General features: G+C 37.8%; 1 protein-coding gene across 4 annotated transcripts in view; it reads right to left on the bottom strand.

Annotated features, from left to right (window-relative positions):
• Positions 1-15,439, bottom strand: part of LOC105387103 (adenylate cyclase type 6) — a 195,438-nt gene that overhangs the window by 141,045 nt on the left and 38,954 nt on the right. For 2 of the 4 annotated variants that reach the window (XM_048632814.1, XM_048632815.1), the window contains exons 1-2: positions 10,340-10,624; positions 2,537-2,599 (exon numbers count right to left, since the gene is read on the bottom strand). Coding sequence is in view for 2 of the 4 variants with exons in the window: in XM_048632815.1 (XP_048488772.1) it covers positions 2,537-2,599; positions 10,340-10,342 (66 nt within the window). In the remaining 2 variants the exon portion in view is untranslated. Of the gene's footprint in view, positions 1-2,536; positions 2,600-10,339; positions 10,626-15,439 lie in introns of those variants that run through there. The other 2 variants (XM_048632817.1, XM_048632816.1) reach the window with 2 other exon arrangements.

The raw sequence follows: 15,439 nt of genomic DNA, 5'->3' as shown, positions 1-15,439 counted from the left end.
ATTAGAAATTTTCAGTACATTTCAAAGATATAGGTAAATAGGGTATGTGAATGCTAAATATTGACGAGATGGACGAGACAACACAGTTTTTCTCTATAGGTGCGGTGGTTATGTCATCAGCATCAGTGTTCTGTGTATTGCACACATGTTATATAATATTATATTGTGGTATGAAGTACCGTTCGTCTCGGTCACTAATAAAATTTCACTCACGCACATCCGGCGCTAAAATGTTTGGTGACCGAGAAATAATTCGTTTATGGTGTGACCTAGTACAAGCTTCTGAGCAACCCTGCGAATATGAAAAGTAATGACCGTATAATAATGTCTACGGAGTAAAATTTACTAAGTACTTAAATAATATTCATATTTACGCAATAAAAAATGGTATTTAAAGCATAGGTACTTACATAATATCAAAAATTTGTTCTAAATATTTCTGGAATCAGCGAATTTTTCCGCATTCGACAAGATATGCATAGATATAACGCCCCTTTGAAAAATATAATCTCTTGGTCTTTCTTGCCTTTCTATCGTCCATAATTTCATACAATACATCGATAATAAATTAATATGAAACACCTAAATAACCTGAAAATTTGTCGAGCAAGTAAACCACGCGCAACAACATTTTTCCAAACCTCAGACTAACAATATACGAACAAGATGGCGTGCGCTAAAGAAATGTCTCGATAAATAACAGCCCACTTCTACCACTGAGCCCTTATTTTGAACTAGCTGTTCCCGCGCGCTTCGCTTCGCATTAAAAAGTTTCCCCGTGGGAATTCCGGGATAAAAAGTAGCCTATGTTCTTTCCCAGGGTCTAGACCATATGTATACCAAATTTCATTCAAATCCGTTCAGTAGTTTTGGCGTGAAAGAGTAACAGACAGACAGACAGACAGACAGACAGACACAGTTACTTTCGCATTTATAATACTAGCTGTTCCCGCGCGCTTCGCTTCGCCTTAAAAAGTTTTCCCGTGGGAATTCCGGGACAAAAAGTAGCCTATGTTCTTTCCCATGGTCTAGAACGTATGTATACCAAATTTCATTCAAATCCGTTCAGTACTTTTAGCGTGAAAGATTAACAGACAGACAGACAGACACAGTTACTTTCGCATTTATAATATTAGTTAGGATTAGTTAGGATTTTTGAGCTTCTTTGCTACAATGACTATCATTAGGTTCACCCTAAAATGTTTAAACAGCAAACAAAATGTGGTCAGTTTTTTGCTTTGTTTTATAGGTAAGTATGTGCATTATGTGATACATTATCTAGTACGTATATCGTGAATCTAAGGTTTAAACGCATGAACTTAATTATAATTGTTTTCATGGAATATTCGTGTGCACTGGAATCGGCAGTCAGTGTAGGTACTTACCTGCGGAACCTATAACTTGTTTATGAGTTGACCGGTGCCGGCTCTACAAATTTCCTGCACATCCCCAAACAAACATGGCTGCAGTTGACATAGAATAATTAAGGCACCGTATACCGGTACTTGCTATACAGCGACCAAAGGTTCAACTATTCTATTCTATTCTATTCTCTGTGGGGGTGTAAGTACCTGCACCTGGCTCTCTCGAATGGAACCTTTGTGCATATCCCCAAGGTCTAAACTGCCTTCCTAAGCTTGGACCATTTCCCCACCACGCTGGTTCACTGCGGGTTGGTAGGTTCACATATCTAGATGTGCTAGATCTAGATATGCAGGTTTCCTCACGATGTTTTCCTTCACCGTAAGAGCGATAGTATACATTGTACTTAAGTTAAAAGAACTCATTGGTACATGTCAGCGCCGGGATCGAACCCGCATCTCTGGCGTGAGAAGCGGGCGCTTACCCGACTGAGCTACCACCGCTCTTACTGAGCTACCACCGCTCTTCAAGGTTCAACTATGTGACGGCACCGTAGCTTAGGCGGTAGTGAAGCTGCTTCTCAAGCTTGGGGCCGCGGGTTCGAACCTCACCCAGGGCAAACATTCTTGTGATGAGCACTTGTGTTTGCCTTGTGTCTGGTTGTCGCTTTTCTATTTAATATGTATCTATCTAAATATCTGTGTAGATATATCAGCTGTCCGACATACATAACACAGGTTCTGCCTCGTATGGGGTTGGATGGCCGTGTTTCAGATGTCCCCATATATTTATTAACTTGATTTTCGATAGAACCTTCTTGTTCCGTAGCTCGGTATTGCTACGGACACATTAGAAATTAACAATCCATAAGCAGAGAGCGTCGCTCGCCTGTCAGATCTATACAAGCTACGTCAGATTTGACAAGCGAGCAACAATGCTTAAGTATTGTTTCGGTGGTGGTAACCCCACAGGTAATTGTGACCGACATGACTCGGGTAATGGTGACCGACGATCTGAGACAGGTAGGTACAAGTAGAAGTCATCTGCGATTTACATACTGGATGTTGTTAGATTAGGTCCCTTGAGAGTAGTTGATTCAGAAGTTTGCAACCCTGAAAATCTTGTACTTACCAACCATACGTAATGAAGCTGAAAATAAATAATTTGAACTTACCGGTAAATGAAAGAAATGCAGACGCGATGTTTTTGAACCGGCTCGACAACCGTGAGACATCACCTGAAAAAAAATAGGTTTTAAATAGGGAAATAAAACATATTTGAACTTACATAGTACTTGTGTGCGAAGATAGTGAGTAATTAAGTAAGTATCAATTAGTTTTTTTAAGTCGTTTTTATGTTATATATTTTTTATAATAACAATTACTTAAATGTATAAGTACTTACTTAATGCCTATCTTCAAACATTATATAAACAGTTGAAAACGTAACTAAATCAAGTTACAACGCTGAAAATCTAGAATACCGCTCAGCAATCGTAAGAGAGTATTTATTTACATTCGTTTTGAAACTTTCAGTACTAATTGACTAGTAAGTACATAATATGCTTAGATACGGTAGTTACTAGAAGATATTCGTGAACTTGGACAAGACGAAAGTCATGTACAATGCTCACATCAAACCGGAGCCGGTCGCCGTTGGTGAGGCAACAATCGAAGTTGTGCACGAAAATCTACCCCTGACAGACTATTCGGCTAGGCAGAAGCAAGTTCGACAAGGAGGCTGCAAGGCGCATCCAACTGGGTTGGGCTGCATTCGGGAAACTTCGTCACATAATCTCCTCGGCCATTCTTCAGAGCCTGAAGGCAAAAGTCTTCAACCAGTGCGTCCTGACAGTGATGACGTATGTTGCAGAGACGTGGACACTGACGGTAGGACTGGTCCACCGATTTAAAGTCGCTCAGCGTGCTATAGAGAGAGCTATGCTTGGGGTTTCTCTAATGGATCGTATCCGAAATGAGGTTATCCGTCAGAGGACTAAGGTTACCGACATAGCTGTCAAAATATGCAAGCTGAAGTGGCAGTGGTCATATCTGCCGAAGAACCGATAACCGTTGGGGTGTCTACCCCAACGGTTATCGGTTCTTCTCTTCTTCGAGTTCTCGAGTGGAGACCACGAACAGGCAAACGCAGCGTGGGACGCCCTCCCGCCCGCTGGACTTACGACCTTAGGCGGGTGGCGGGTAGTGGTTGGATGAGGAAGGCCGAGGACCGAGTGTTGTGGCGCTCCTTGGGAGAGGCCTTTGTCCAGCAGTGGATGATTATTGGCTGATGATGATGATGATGATGATGATTCGTTCTCGAATAGAACAACGCTAACTTTGAAATAGAAACAAGCGCCAACATGTCATCATAAAAAGTTTCTAATGGCAACAATGATTTTCCTTTATTCATTGCTGTTCTCACGAACCGATGTGACTTTTTCCTAGTTTCTTATATTTTTTATATATTTTTGGGGTTATGGACATAAGGTCCCACAGAAAAAGAACTATAACTTATATATACACACGTATACATAATTATGCTCATGACTATATTTTGTACACAAAGTAATAGGTCGCAAGGCGTATTGCCGTTTTCAGCCGACTTCGAAAAAGGACGAGGTCCTTAATTAGATTAGAACCACCATACACACTGTATATTATATATAATATGTTTCTGTAAAAGCCCGAACAACGGTAAATCCTAAGATTTACGCGTAAAACCTAAGATTTACCAACTCTTAATGGTAAAAGCCCTAAAGATTTTGCGATTCGCACTTTTACCACTATTCACTTGGTAAATCTTAGGATTTACATTAAGGCACGGTAAATGTTGAAAAAGCCAGGTTATAACTTATAACCTCCGTAGTCGAACAAAGCGTCCGTAGTCGAGCGGGCTTCAGTGATCGTAACTGATCACTCTATCTTTAATAATAGGTAGGTAATTCTTTCTTCGTAAATCTTTTGTTTTTTTCTCAATTTATTTGTTAAGTTACAAGCTAATTTGTTTTCAACAAGTATATTTCTGTACCTACTAATAAATGCCAATAATTAACAAAAAAAATTATATAATATCGATTCTGTTATGTTTTTGAGAAGACATTTTAATAGTTTTAATTTTAACTATTTAGGAAATAATTTAGAGGTGGATAATAATTACAAAATGAAAAAATATATGATTATTACACATTGTTAAAATAATTATGTTGATTTAAAGGTTTTAAAATGACTGTTCATAAAAAATAATATAAATTCTGAAAGAAAATAATTTAAGTTTTTGATTGAAATAAATGAATAGGTAATAATTAATCTTTGTTTTATTCCCAAAACCAACTTTTACTAGGTGTCAGTGTTAAAACCTAGCATTTACCAAATTCTAATGGTAAAAGCCCGAAAAAATTACCCATTTTCACAAATCCTTACATTGACCAACTCGTGTTGGTAAATCCTAAGATTTACTGGTAAATCCTAGGATTTACCGTTGTTCGGGCTTTTACAGTAACATATACACCATACAATAGCCCCAAGACATAGATAACCGTAATAAAAATTACGGAATAGTTTTTATTTATTTATTAGAAGACGGGCTTTTTAAAGCTTTTTAAAGCCTACCTTTGTCCACTTTCAGTATCAAAAACCTTGGCTTGAATATGAATGGCATCAATTTGAATAGTAAAACAGGTGGCACTTAAGAAAGGTGCTTATTTCTGTATCACCCTAAATATTTCAATCAAGAGAAGCCTTAATTAAATATGAATCTGTGATTTCAATGGTGATTTTTGTGTAATAAACACAGTTAAATGAACATCACCTTAAAGATAAAATTATTAATTTCTACAAACGTATCAAAAACGTTCACGCTATTATTAGTTTGTGTGTGTGTGTGTGTGTGTCTGTAGGGTAGGGTTGGGTAGGGTAGGGTAGGGTAGGGTAGGGTAGGATAGGGTAGGGGAAGGGGAAGGGGAAGGGGAAGGGGAAGGGGAAGGGTAGGGTAGGGTAGGGTAGGGTAGGGTAGGGTAGGGTAGGGTAGGGTAGGGTAGGGTAGGGTTGGGTAGGGTAGGGTAGGGTAGGGTAGGATAGGGTAGGGTAGGGTAGGGTAGGTTAGGTTAGGTTAGGGTAGGGTAGGGTAGGGTAGGGTAGGGTAGGGTAGGGTAGGGTAGGGTAGGGTAGGGTAGGGTAGGGTAGGGTAGGGTAGGGTAGGGTAGGGTAGGGTAGGGTAGGGTAGGGTAGGGTAGGGTAGGGTAGGGTAGGGTAGGGTAGGGTAGGGTAGGGTAGGGTAGGGTAGGGTAGGGTAGGGTAGGGTAGGGTAGGGTAGGGTAGGGTAGGGTAGGGTAGGGTAGGGTAGGGTAGGGTAGGGTAGGGTAGGGTAGGGTAGGGTAGGGTAGGGTAGGGTAGGGTAGGGAAGGGTAGGGAAGGGTAGGGTAGGGTAGGGTAGGGTAGGGTAGGGTAGGGTAGGGTAGGGCAAGAGGCGGTATGTATGAAGTTCGCCGTGCCAATTTTTACTTTTAATGAACCTAGTCGGCTAATCTCTTTATTTATGCCTCGCAACGCAAACCGTCAATCAAACAGAATTCAGTGGTGAAAGTGGAAAAGAAAAGATTTTAAGGGTATTTAAGGAGCACTCATAAAAATGAAAGGAAGCGTAATGGCCCGATTGTAACAACATTTCAGTAAATCTGACTATAGGTATTATTATTTTATTTTCAAGAAACAGTCGAAACATAATTCTCCTCACCAGACTAGGTACTAGCATCGTACTTTGCCAAAGTGAAATTCAGAAAAGTTGCACGATGTCAGTGGCTTGCCACGACGGTCTGCCTTGTCACAAACACTATAGCTGATCCAGGGTTTGTAACCGTGGTGGAAGGATTAGCCAGAAAATTTCTCTCACCACTCTCTCTCTCTCTCTCCCCATTACTCATCTCTTTCCGGAGATGGATTAGCCAAGACAAGGATTAGTCAGAATCTCTATTTTATATCTCTCTCTCCATCTCTCGTCGGAGAGGCATTAGCCAGGAGAAAGATTACCCAAAATCTCTCCGCCATCTCTCTCTCTCTCTCCATCTATCATCTCTCGCTGGACCGCCGCTGATTAGTCACACAGGGAGACTCAATTTTAAAACGAATGGATAATCTTTACAAGATGTAATTTACTATCAAAACAACGTTAGAATCGTCTAATCATTTTATGGCCGCGCGTGATCAAATCCTGGCATATAAAAATGACTTATTAAGAAATAAGTTATTTCAGTAAAATTTTACCACGTTGATCACGTGGAAAACTTCGTGAGGAAACCTACACAAGTGCACATCTAGATTTAGCATACCTACGTCTTCAGAAAGGCAAGAACTTTCTTTCGTTGCGCATTAAATTCCAGAGTTCCATATAAAAAAGAAAATCAAAAGTAATTTTCTCGTTATGTCTCCAAGGTACGGCTCAAAATAAAAGTAAGTTTGTGTGTGTGTGTCTGTAGGGTAGGGTAGGGTAGGGTAGGGTAGGGTAGGGTAGGGTAGGGTAGGGTAGGGTAGGGTAGGGTAGGGTAGGGTAGGGTAGGGTAGGGTAGGGTAGGGTAGGGTAGGGTAGGGTAGGGTAGGGTATGGTAAGGTAGGGTAGGGTAGGGTAGGGTAGTGCAAGGTAGGGTAGAGTAGGGTAAGGTATGGTAGGATGGGGTAGGATAGGATAGGGTAGGGTAGGGTAGGGTAGGGTAATGTAGGGTAGGGTAGGGTAGGGTACGGTAGGGTAGGGTATTGTAGGATAAGAGGCGGTATGTATGAAGTTCGCCGAGCCAAGTTTTACTTTTAATAAACCTAGTCGGCTAATCTCTTTATTTATGCCTCGCAACGCAAACCGTCAATCAAACAGAATTCAGTGGTGAAAGTGGAAAAGAAAAGATTTTAAGGGTATTTAAGGAGCACTCATAAAAATGAAAGGAAGCGTAATGGCCCGATTGTAACAACATTTCAGTAAATCTGACTATAGGTATGATTATTTTCAAGAAACAGTCGAAACATTCTCCTCACCATACTAGGTACTATAGTATCGATGCCTTGCCACGACGGTCTGCCTTGTCACAAACACTATAGCTGATCCAGGGTTTGTCACCGTGGTGGAAGGATTAGCCAGAAAATTTCACTCACCACTCTCTCTCTCTCTCTCCCCATTACTCATCTCTTTCCGGAGATGGATTAGCCAAGAGAAGGATTAGTCAGAATCTCTATTTTATATCTCTCTCTCCATCTCTCGTCGGAGAGACATTAGCCAGGAGAAGGATTACCCAAAATCTCTCCATCATCTCTCTCTCTCTCCATCTATCATCTCTCGCTGGACCGCCGCTGATTAGTCACACAGGGAGACTCAATTTTAAAACGAATGGAAAATCTTTACATCATGTAATTTATTATCAAAACAACGGTAGAATCGTCTAATCATTTTATGGCCGCGCGTGATCAAATCCTGGCATATAAAAATGACTTATTAAGAAATAAGTTATTTCAGTAAAATTTTACCACGTTGATCACGTGGAAAACTTCGTGAGGAAACCTACACAAGTGCACATCTAGATTTAGCATACCTACGTCTTCAGAAAGGCAAGAACTTTCTTTCGTTGCGCATTAAATTCCAGAGTTCCATATAAAAAAGAAAATCAAAAGTAATTTTCTCGTTATGTCTCCAAGGTACGGCTCAAAATAAAAGTAAAAAATAAATTAGAATCGCGACTAATTCTGTTTTAATCGTTTCTTTGTAGGGCTCGCCCTGAAAGAGATTTAACTTCCGAGATATTATAATGTACATTTAAGTTATTAATTAAAAGTGCTGTCAAGATGTAATTGGCGCTGGGTAAAATTAAAACCTTTTTGTATTAAATCCATTTCATTTTGCTGGAAAGCTTTTAATCTTACTTCTGTCTTCTTGAGTCCAAGCCGGCAATTTCATTGTTTTAAATTATTTTTTTAAATGTTCACCAGCAATGTACGAATGGAGCATCCCTGAGTGACGTCACGTATCAAATGTACTGAATACACCTTGGTTGCATCATAACTATTCATAATATTTAGGTGGAATTTCACCAAACTCTAATGGCGACTAGATCTAATTTAATATGTTTGTGCAAATGGCCCTAAACGTATTTAGTTGCCTGTCAAACGTCTGTCACTTGGTACAAAAATGTATTTAAAAGCTGGATTTTATTATTGGATTGGACATAATATCTATGTACCAATTAGTTCTTTACAATGTAAGTACAATGTATACCATCGCTCTTGCGGTGAAGAATAACATCGTGAGGAAACCTGTATATCTAGATTTATCACATCTGGTGGTGGTGTGAAATGATCCGAGCTTAAGAAGGCAGTTTAGACCTTATGCACAAAGGTTCCACTCGAGAGAGCCAGGTACAGGTACTTAAACCCCCATATAGAAGAGAATAGAATCTACGTTTATCGTTTGGAAAGTCCAAAGTGCTAATTTTTGTTAGACTCAAGTGTCCCCCCCCCCCCATGCTGGCTATAGGATTGGTCCAAAGAATATGAAAGAATTCACGGATGTAGTAAATATTATGATGAAATTAAAAGCAAAACTATCTCAGGTAAGAAGACTTGTACGGTTGCACTTGTCGCACTTGGGTGGTTATTTTTATGTAACAACCGTCGTCGCCATGTTAACTGTGCCGTCATGGTTGAATTTATAGCCTGTTTTTTAATCTCACCCCCTTATAAGTAAAAAAGTAAGTGGACGCTTTAGCTATTGAACTGTTTTGTCCCTCTCTGTCAAATAACAAATTGTTCTCTTTCAGAGAGTGACAGAACAGTTCAATAGCTAAAGCGTCCACTAACTTTTTTTATGAATAAGGCGGTCAGGTTCTAAATTGACCGATTCTGAACGGTTCACCAGATGGTCTCGCGATTAAGGCCCAGTTTTTTGATCCGTGGTCAACTTTAATCATTTAGTCAAATCACGTGTCAAGCATGACATCTGCATACGAATTTCGTTGGTTTTTAACTAATGGTAGCTATTTTTGACCAATGGTTGAGTTAACTAGGGATCAAAAAACTGGCCCTAAGTGACGTATCGTTCTATTGGCGGGACAATGGACATGATGAAAAAACAGACATAGATACTAGAGACAGTCATTGCCACCCTCTATCTTCTTTTATCAATATTACTTTAATATTTACTCCCCATCAAACATAACTTGGTTTTTGGTAGTGTTTGTACGAAAAACAGGTATTTGATACATGGCTTGGTTTAGTTTTCAGTTTATTCCCTTAATATGTACTAGTAGATAGTAAGGACAAAGCCCCATTGGGCGCTGCGTTGTTAAAGTCAAAATAAGAGTTTTTTTGTAACATATACTCGTAAATGGTTTTTTTTGCCACCTAGTAACAAGGATTTTACTTATACGTTTTGTTCCTTTGTGGTACGGAACCCTAAAATAAAAATGTAGGTAAAAATAAAATCTACAGTGACAAAAATGATAAATTATTTCTTAGATTCTACAGCAAGGTAAATTAAACCCAAATACATGGAAATGTAAACATATTTTGGCCTCGTTAAAATTTATACGTAAAATAAGGGTCTGAAGTAGAAGGAAGCTTAATTTGACGTCGAAAAGTTAAATTAATGGACATTTCATATGTTTAAGTGCCTAATTTCACTGAATAATCTATAAAAAATAAAATTTGCTGTAAAATTACTTATAAAAATAATCGTAAAAAATTACAGGGTTATAATTTTTTTTTATATAAGTAATTAAGATGTTCTGGCATTTAATAATTACGAACAAAACTATTTTGATTTTTGAAATAAACTACAGATAATAAAACCAAATTCTACATTTTAAATAAAATACTTTAAAACCGGGCATAAATCTTTTGCAAAACAAACTCTTTTCAAAAACAGGAAAAAAAAAACAAAAATTCAAAATGCAAAATAATTTTATTAAAAAAAAAACATTTAATATTAACAACGATTAGCTTACCATACAAAGCGGTAGTGTCTCGCGCGGGCGAGTCAATTCACAGACACAACTTTTGGATCCGGGCACGAGAGACGACCGCTAGCTAGAGCGGTCCGCGCGCGAATGACACAGCCTCCGCTCGCTTCGGGCAACTGTTGCTCGCGCATGCGCGGAAAAGGTGCCCGCCTCAGCCTTTGCACCCTGTACCACGTACCTGGGTGTTTGCCGTCCCGCCTAGAGACAGGCTTTACCCGTACCACTAACTTGATTTGCCGACGGGTAATTTTCGACGGTGTTGCGAATTTTGTTAAGATAAAGATTAAGATAAAATACTCTTTATTGCACACAAACAGAAACAGTATTAGCAACAAACATGAAAAGAAAATAAATAGCACAATCGGCGGCCTTATTACAAAAAGTAATCTCTTCCAGACAACCACATTGATAGGAAATAGAAAGAATTGTATTTGTATTTATTTTCGCGGATGATGAGAGTGATTTTAGGCATACTAGATACAGGTTGTGGACTAGTATGGGTAAAATTAGGGGAAAGAATTATTTAGAGACAACGTTTTAAAAAAAATATCAAAATATGAACGTGCTTTCAGTTTACTATACTTACCACTTTTAGAATTCTCTGAATATTTATTTATAATTTATAATACATAGAACTATAAAATCAATTCAAAATCTACGATCCACAAATAGCTTCGTCACTAACCTATATAACAAATGTTATCAGCAATATGCCTCGTCAAAAATCACTCAAAAAGGCCACCCCGAATCGTACCTGGCCCAAAGGTACCCATTATACTCGCAGCATTACCGCGTTGTATAGCGAGTGATTTATATTTATTTATATTTATTTCTATTTATAATACATATATATTTAGGTAACGCAGCCAGCGTCTTGGGTACCCTACCCAACAGCTGTGGTGATCTGGCCAATATTTTCTTTTTAGTTTAGTTTTAATTGTTATTTCGTAGGTAATCATGTTAAAATATGTCTACCGTTTAAATAAAAGTTATAATTTATATGATGAAGATCGATACTACACACTTATTCACATATTATATTTTTTTTAAATGTGGTTACATATTAAGAATTTTTTTGAATTAAGTAGTGAAATATTTTATAAATGTCTAAGGGCCTTACCACAAAAACTTAGACAGTATTTATCAGGTGTGTCAAACGCCTACAAAATCTGTCAAATTTCGTTTCAAACACTTGTTAAACAGTGTTTAAAGTTTTTTGTGGTAGCACAGCTAATGTTTTATATCTTTGACATTTGATGTTTTATAATATCTTAACAATTAAACAAACAAGTTATGTACAGAGACATACTACGAAATACGAGTTAGATTAACTTCCGCTCCCAAGTTCTTTATTTCGTAACTCAATGAGGATACACATGAAAAACAAAATGCTATCTGAAAGTAGGTCATTGTATCAGTAGGTACTGTTTCTGTCGCTCTAACTTTGTATGTATGTGGTTAGGAAATGAGATGTCTGTAAAAATTCATGAAAAAACAATCACCTTTCATAAAAGGAGTACTTACTGAATCTGTATGGAAAGGTAATATAATATTCCGGGAATTGTGAATTGTTTTTATTATTGTGTCTGTTTTCCGGTATGCAAGTTATATATTTTTTTTACCTTGTAGGTATCTTATTAACTTTATCTGAATACTTATTGTGTGTCCTAATTCAGCCACGGTTTCTTTTCAACACTGACTATTTGGTTTTTAAGCTCGGCACTTAGTTGTACTCAAAATTTGACATAGCAGCATTGATTTTAATAGTATAATTTTCCGGATCAAATTATCTACCAAGTTTAAGTTTCCTTCAGAGCTTAACTTATCAGCACAGCACAGCACAGCCAGTTTCATAAAAACGAAACTTCCAAACAGAATATTAATGGCAATGGCTTGCAGGTTATTAGATCACGCAATCATCCGGGAGCCGGGTAACTGACGAAACCCCAACGGAATTGTAAAGTTAAGTCGCCGGTCGGTGGCGGTGCGAAGCCCGTAATTCAACGGAGGACGGACGCTCAATACTAGGGGGTCACTCTATGTTGAAGAAAAACGAGGTTTCCGAGCCACGACTCTATCTCGTTGAATTAAACGTACCGATTGCACTACAGTTATCGTTCATAGATTTTTCGTCAGTATAGAGGAACCCTCCTGTTCTGGGGACCATTATAAACGTGAGCCGATAACGGCGATGCTTTTGAGGTAATATTGTTAGCGGCTAAAAGTTTATGAATTACTAGTACTAAATTGCCAAGGCAACAACGTAAAAAAACAAGGCATCAGTGCAGCGAGCACCGGATTCGATACTATTTTCGAATCTACACGAACGGTCACAATACATTTTGTACTAACTGACAGACGTATGACAGGCTACTAAATACGTTTAGCGAAACATCGTGAGAGCACTTACTTTGTTAATAGTAGTGAAGTGAGGTGTAAACGTTAAAAACCTAGGAACTCATGGACATGTCAGTAATAAAATTGTCCGTGCTCCTACTAAACCTTTTACTTCCTGAAAATCCTATCAATCGAATAAAAGTCGGATGAAAATATAATTTCTATAATTAAACCGATTCGCACCGCTGGACTTCAAAAGCCCAAATCATCGTTTCCAAGAATTACTTTTAGGTAAAAAATATGGGATATTTCAGTGTTATTCATTAAAATATCCATCGCTGGCCGATATTGACTAATAAGTTCATTCAATAGTACAGTCTACTCTATATAACATTCCACTCCAGATTCTCTATAATGGTTTAATTAATAATATGGCGGGTTTTGAAAATTGGTTTTGACAAGGTACGAAAGTGTATATTATAATTAACTCTAATATTAGTTTTTATTATTATTATTACTTCTAATATTTTATAGAATACAATACAATATTACTTTATTGAAAACCACTTTAAAATACAGCCCGGGAACAATTTTCAATACATGGTCTTATCTCTAAGAGCAATCTCTCTGTGAAAACCATTGAAACACCCAAGCCCAAGTCTATCTATGGTGACAAACTGACAACACTATGATCCGTTTAAACATTGCCACCGGAATAACAGCCTTAGAAGTTGTTGAATAAACAAACTTCTCGCCTGGCCATCAATTATAACTAACTTAGCCGAAAACAAAGCTTGTGAACAAGACAGCTGGAAAATTGCCCAAAATTACAACTAAACAGAACAAAATGGGCACTTTTGTTATTACTTCACTAAATTACTTTTACCTTGTCACAGGCAACGAGGATTTTTGGATTTAGGCACGTTTTATACTTTACTTTGTGATGTCAGAAATTTAATATTATTGTAGTGTAGGTGGACAGTTTAATTAAGTACACCGAATTATTTTAATATACTTAAAACGCTAATATTATTTCAGCATATTTCCCTCCTTCTCAAAATCTTGTCTGTGTGAAAACGCTGACATGACACCCTCAGAAATTAATACCATGGAAGTAATAAGTACTTACGTACTAAGTACTTATTACTTCTATGATTAATTCTGATATGTTGGTACGAGCTATGTATGATGTTACTTGTTACATACAGAGCATAATATATTGACGACCGAATGGTGCAGTGGTTTGTGAAAGTGACTAACTGCTATACTGAAGGTCCCGGGTCGTAATAAATAATGATATGTTAAATTAGAACTCATTCTTTCAGTAATCCCCCATCTTTCAACCATCTCAAAGTTAGCCATGTAGTACTCTAGCACCCGTCACAAAGCAGAACGCCACAGATATTTACCATAAACATAACAAAAGGTGTATTTTAACTTTTAACTAGTCGCAGAGATCATTGCCACAGCTATGCCGCAATACGTGTTGTGTTCATCACAACAATGCCAGCATTTGCATGACTTTGCATTAAAAAGGACAGCTCTTAGGTGTAGCCCGTTTTAATGGCGAATTGTTAACACGAAATATTCAGTTTTCATTATTTTTTTCTAATGTCGACCATGATAATAGTAGGTTAGTAGCGTCTCGACAATCCGGACTAATCTCGTTGGGTTATCGAGGTAGGTAATCCGGACAAAAAAACAATCGCAACAGCTATTACTACCTGTAATAGCTGTTGCGATTGTTTTTCTGTAGTATACACTCGCGAGCAATGTAAAAGTTCCAGTCACATTGGTTTTTATTGTCACCAATCCACTTGCGTGTATAGTGTGACAAACTTATCTGTTCCGGTGAGAGCGAACTAAATTGATCCATATCTCATTACTTACTAATGAATTTATATTGTAAATGATTAGATGGGTTTATTAACACCGCAAGAACGAATTAACAATACAAGCTAACTTAAAATCTTATAGAATTAAGAAATATTAGTCATTTATGTGAGCTGTCACCGGAACAGATAAGTTTGTGGCACTGTAGGTAAGTGGCACATTGGGTCGGGACAAAGAAACCCGACCCCTGACAGTGACACAGGTGGCACTGTCACGTTCTAAGAGGTCCCATAATATGCTAAAGTCTATTATTTTATAATTTGAAGTGTAAAATTAAATGTCAAGATGTCAAATATTTATTGTGTGTACGGTCAGCTGCATAAGTCGTTATACACTTCTGTACCTTGACAAACTGACGAACCGTCAATATTTCAAGGAACGGATAGACGGTTTCAGATTGACAAGGTACAAAAGTGTATACTTACCTACTTATGCAGCTGACTGTACCAGATTTTATTGAGATTTGCACTTGCCAATTTACTATCTGAGATAAAAGAGTAACATGTATGTTTTCGTATATTTGCTCGTTAAACACATCCTAATGTGAGGCTCGAGATGGTCCCAAGATACATTTCCTTACATCCATTAATAGGTTTATTTAAATGAGAGATGAGTTTTATTATAAGACTTTACTCTAGGACCTATGGGAAATCGTTGGATCTAACAATGTAAATACCTAGAACTTGTTGTAGTTCACTATAATGCGGTCATCTATTCAGTTGTATGTATGTATAGGTAAGTACAGAGTGTAAATATGAGATGTTGATAAAAAATGTTGTGGTCATACTGAACAAATTTCCCCTAAAATATTAACGGTTTGTCGACAGTCTCGACTACTCTCGAGGGTGAACTTTT

The sequence above is a fragment of the Plutella xylostella genome, chromosome Z (genome assembly GCF_932276165.1).
Source record: "Plutella xylostella chromosome Z, ilPluXylo3.1, whole genome shotgun sequence".
NCBI lineage: Eukaryota > Metazoa > Arthropoda > Insecta > Lepidoptera > Plutellidae > Plutella > Plutella xylostella.
The sequence above is the reverse complement of the archived record's forward strand: the minus strand, read 5'-3'. Positions and strand labels throughout refer to the sequence as shown.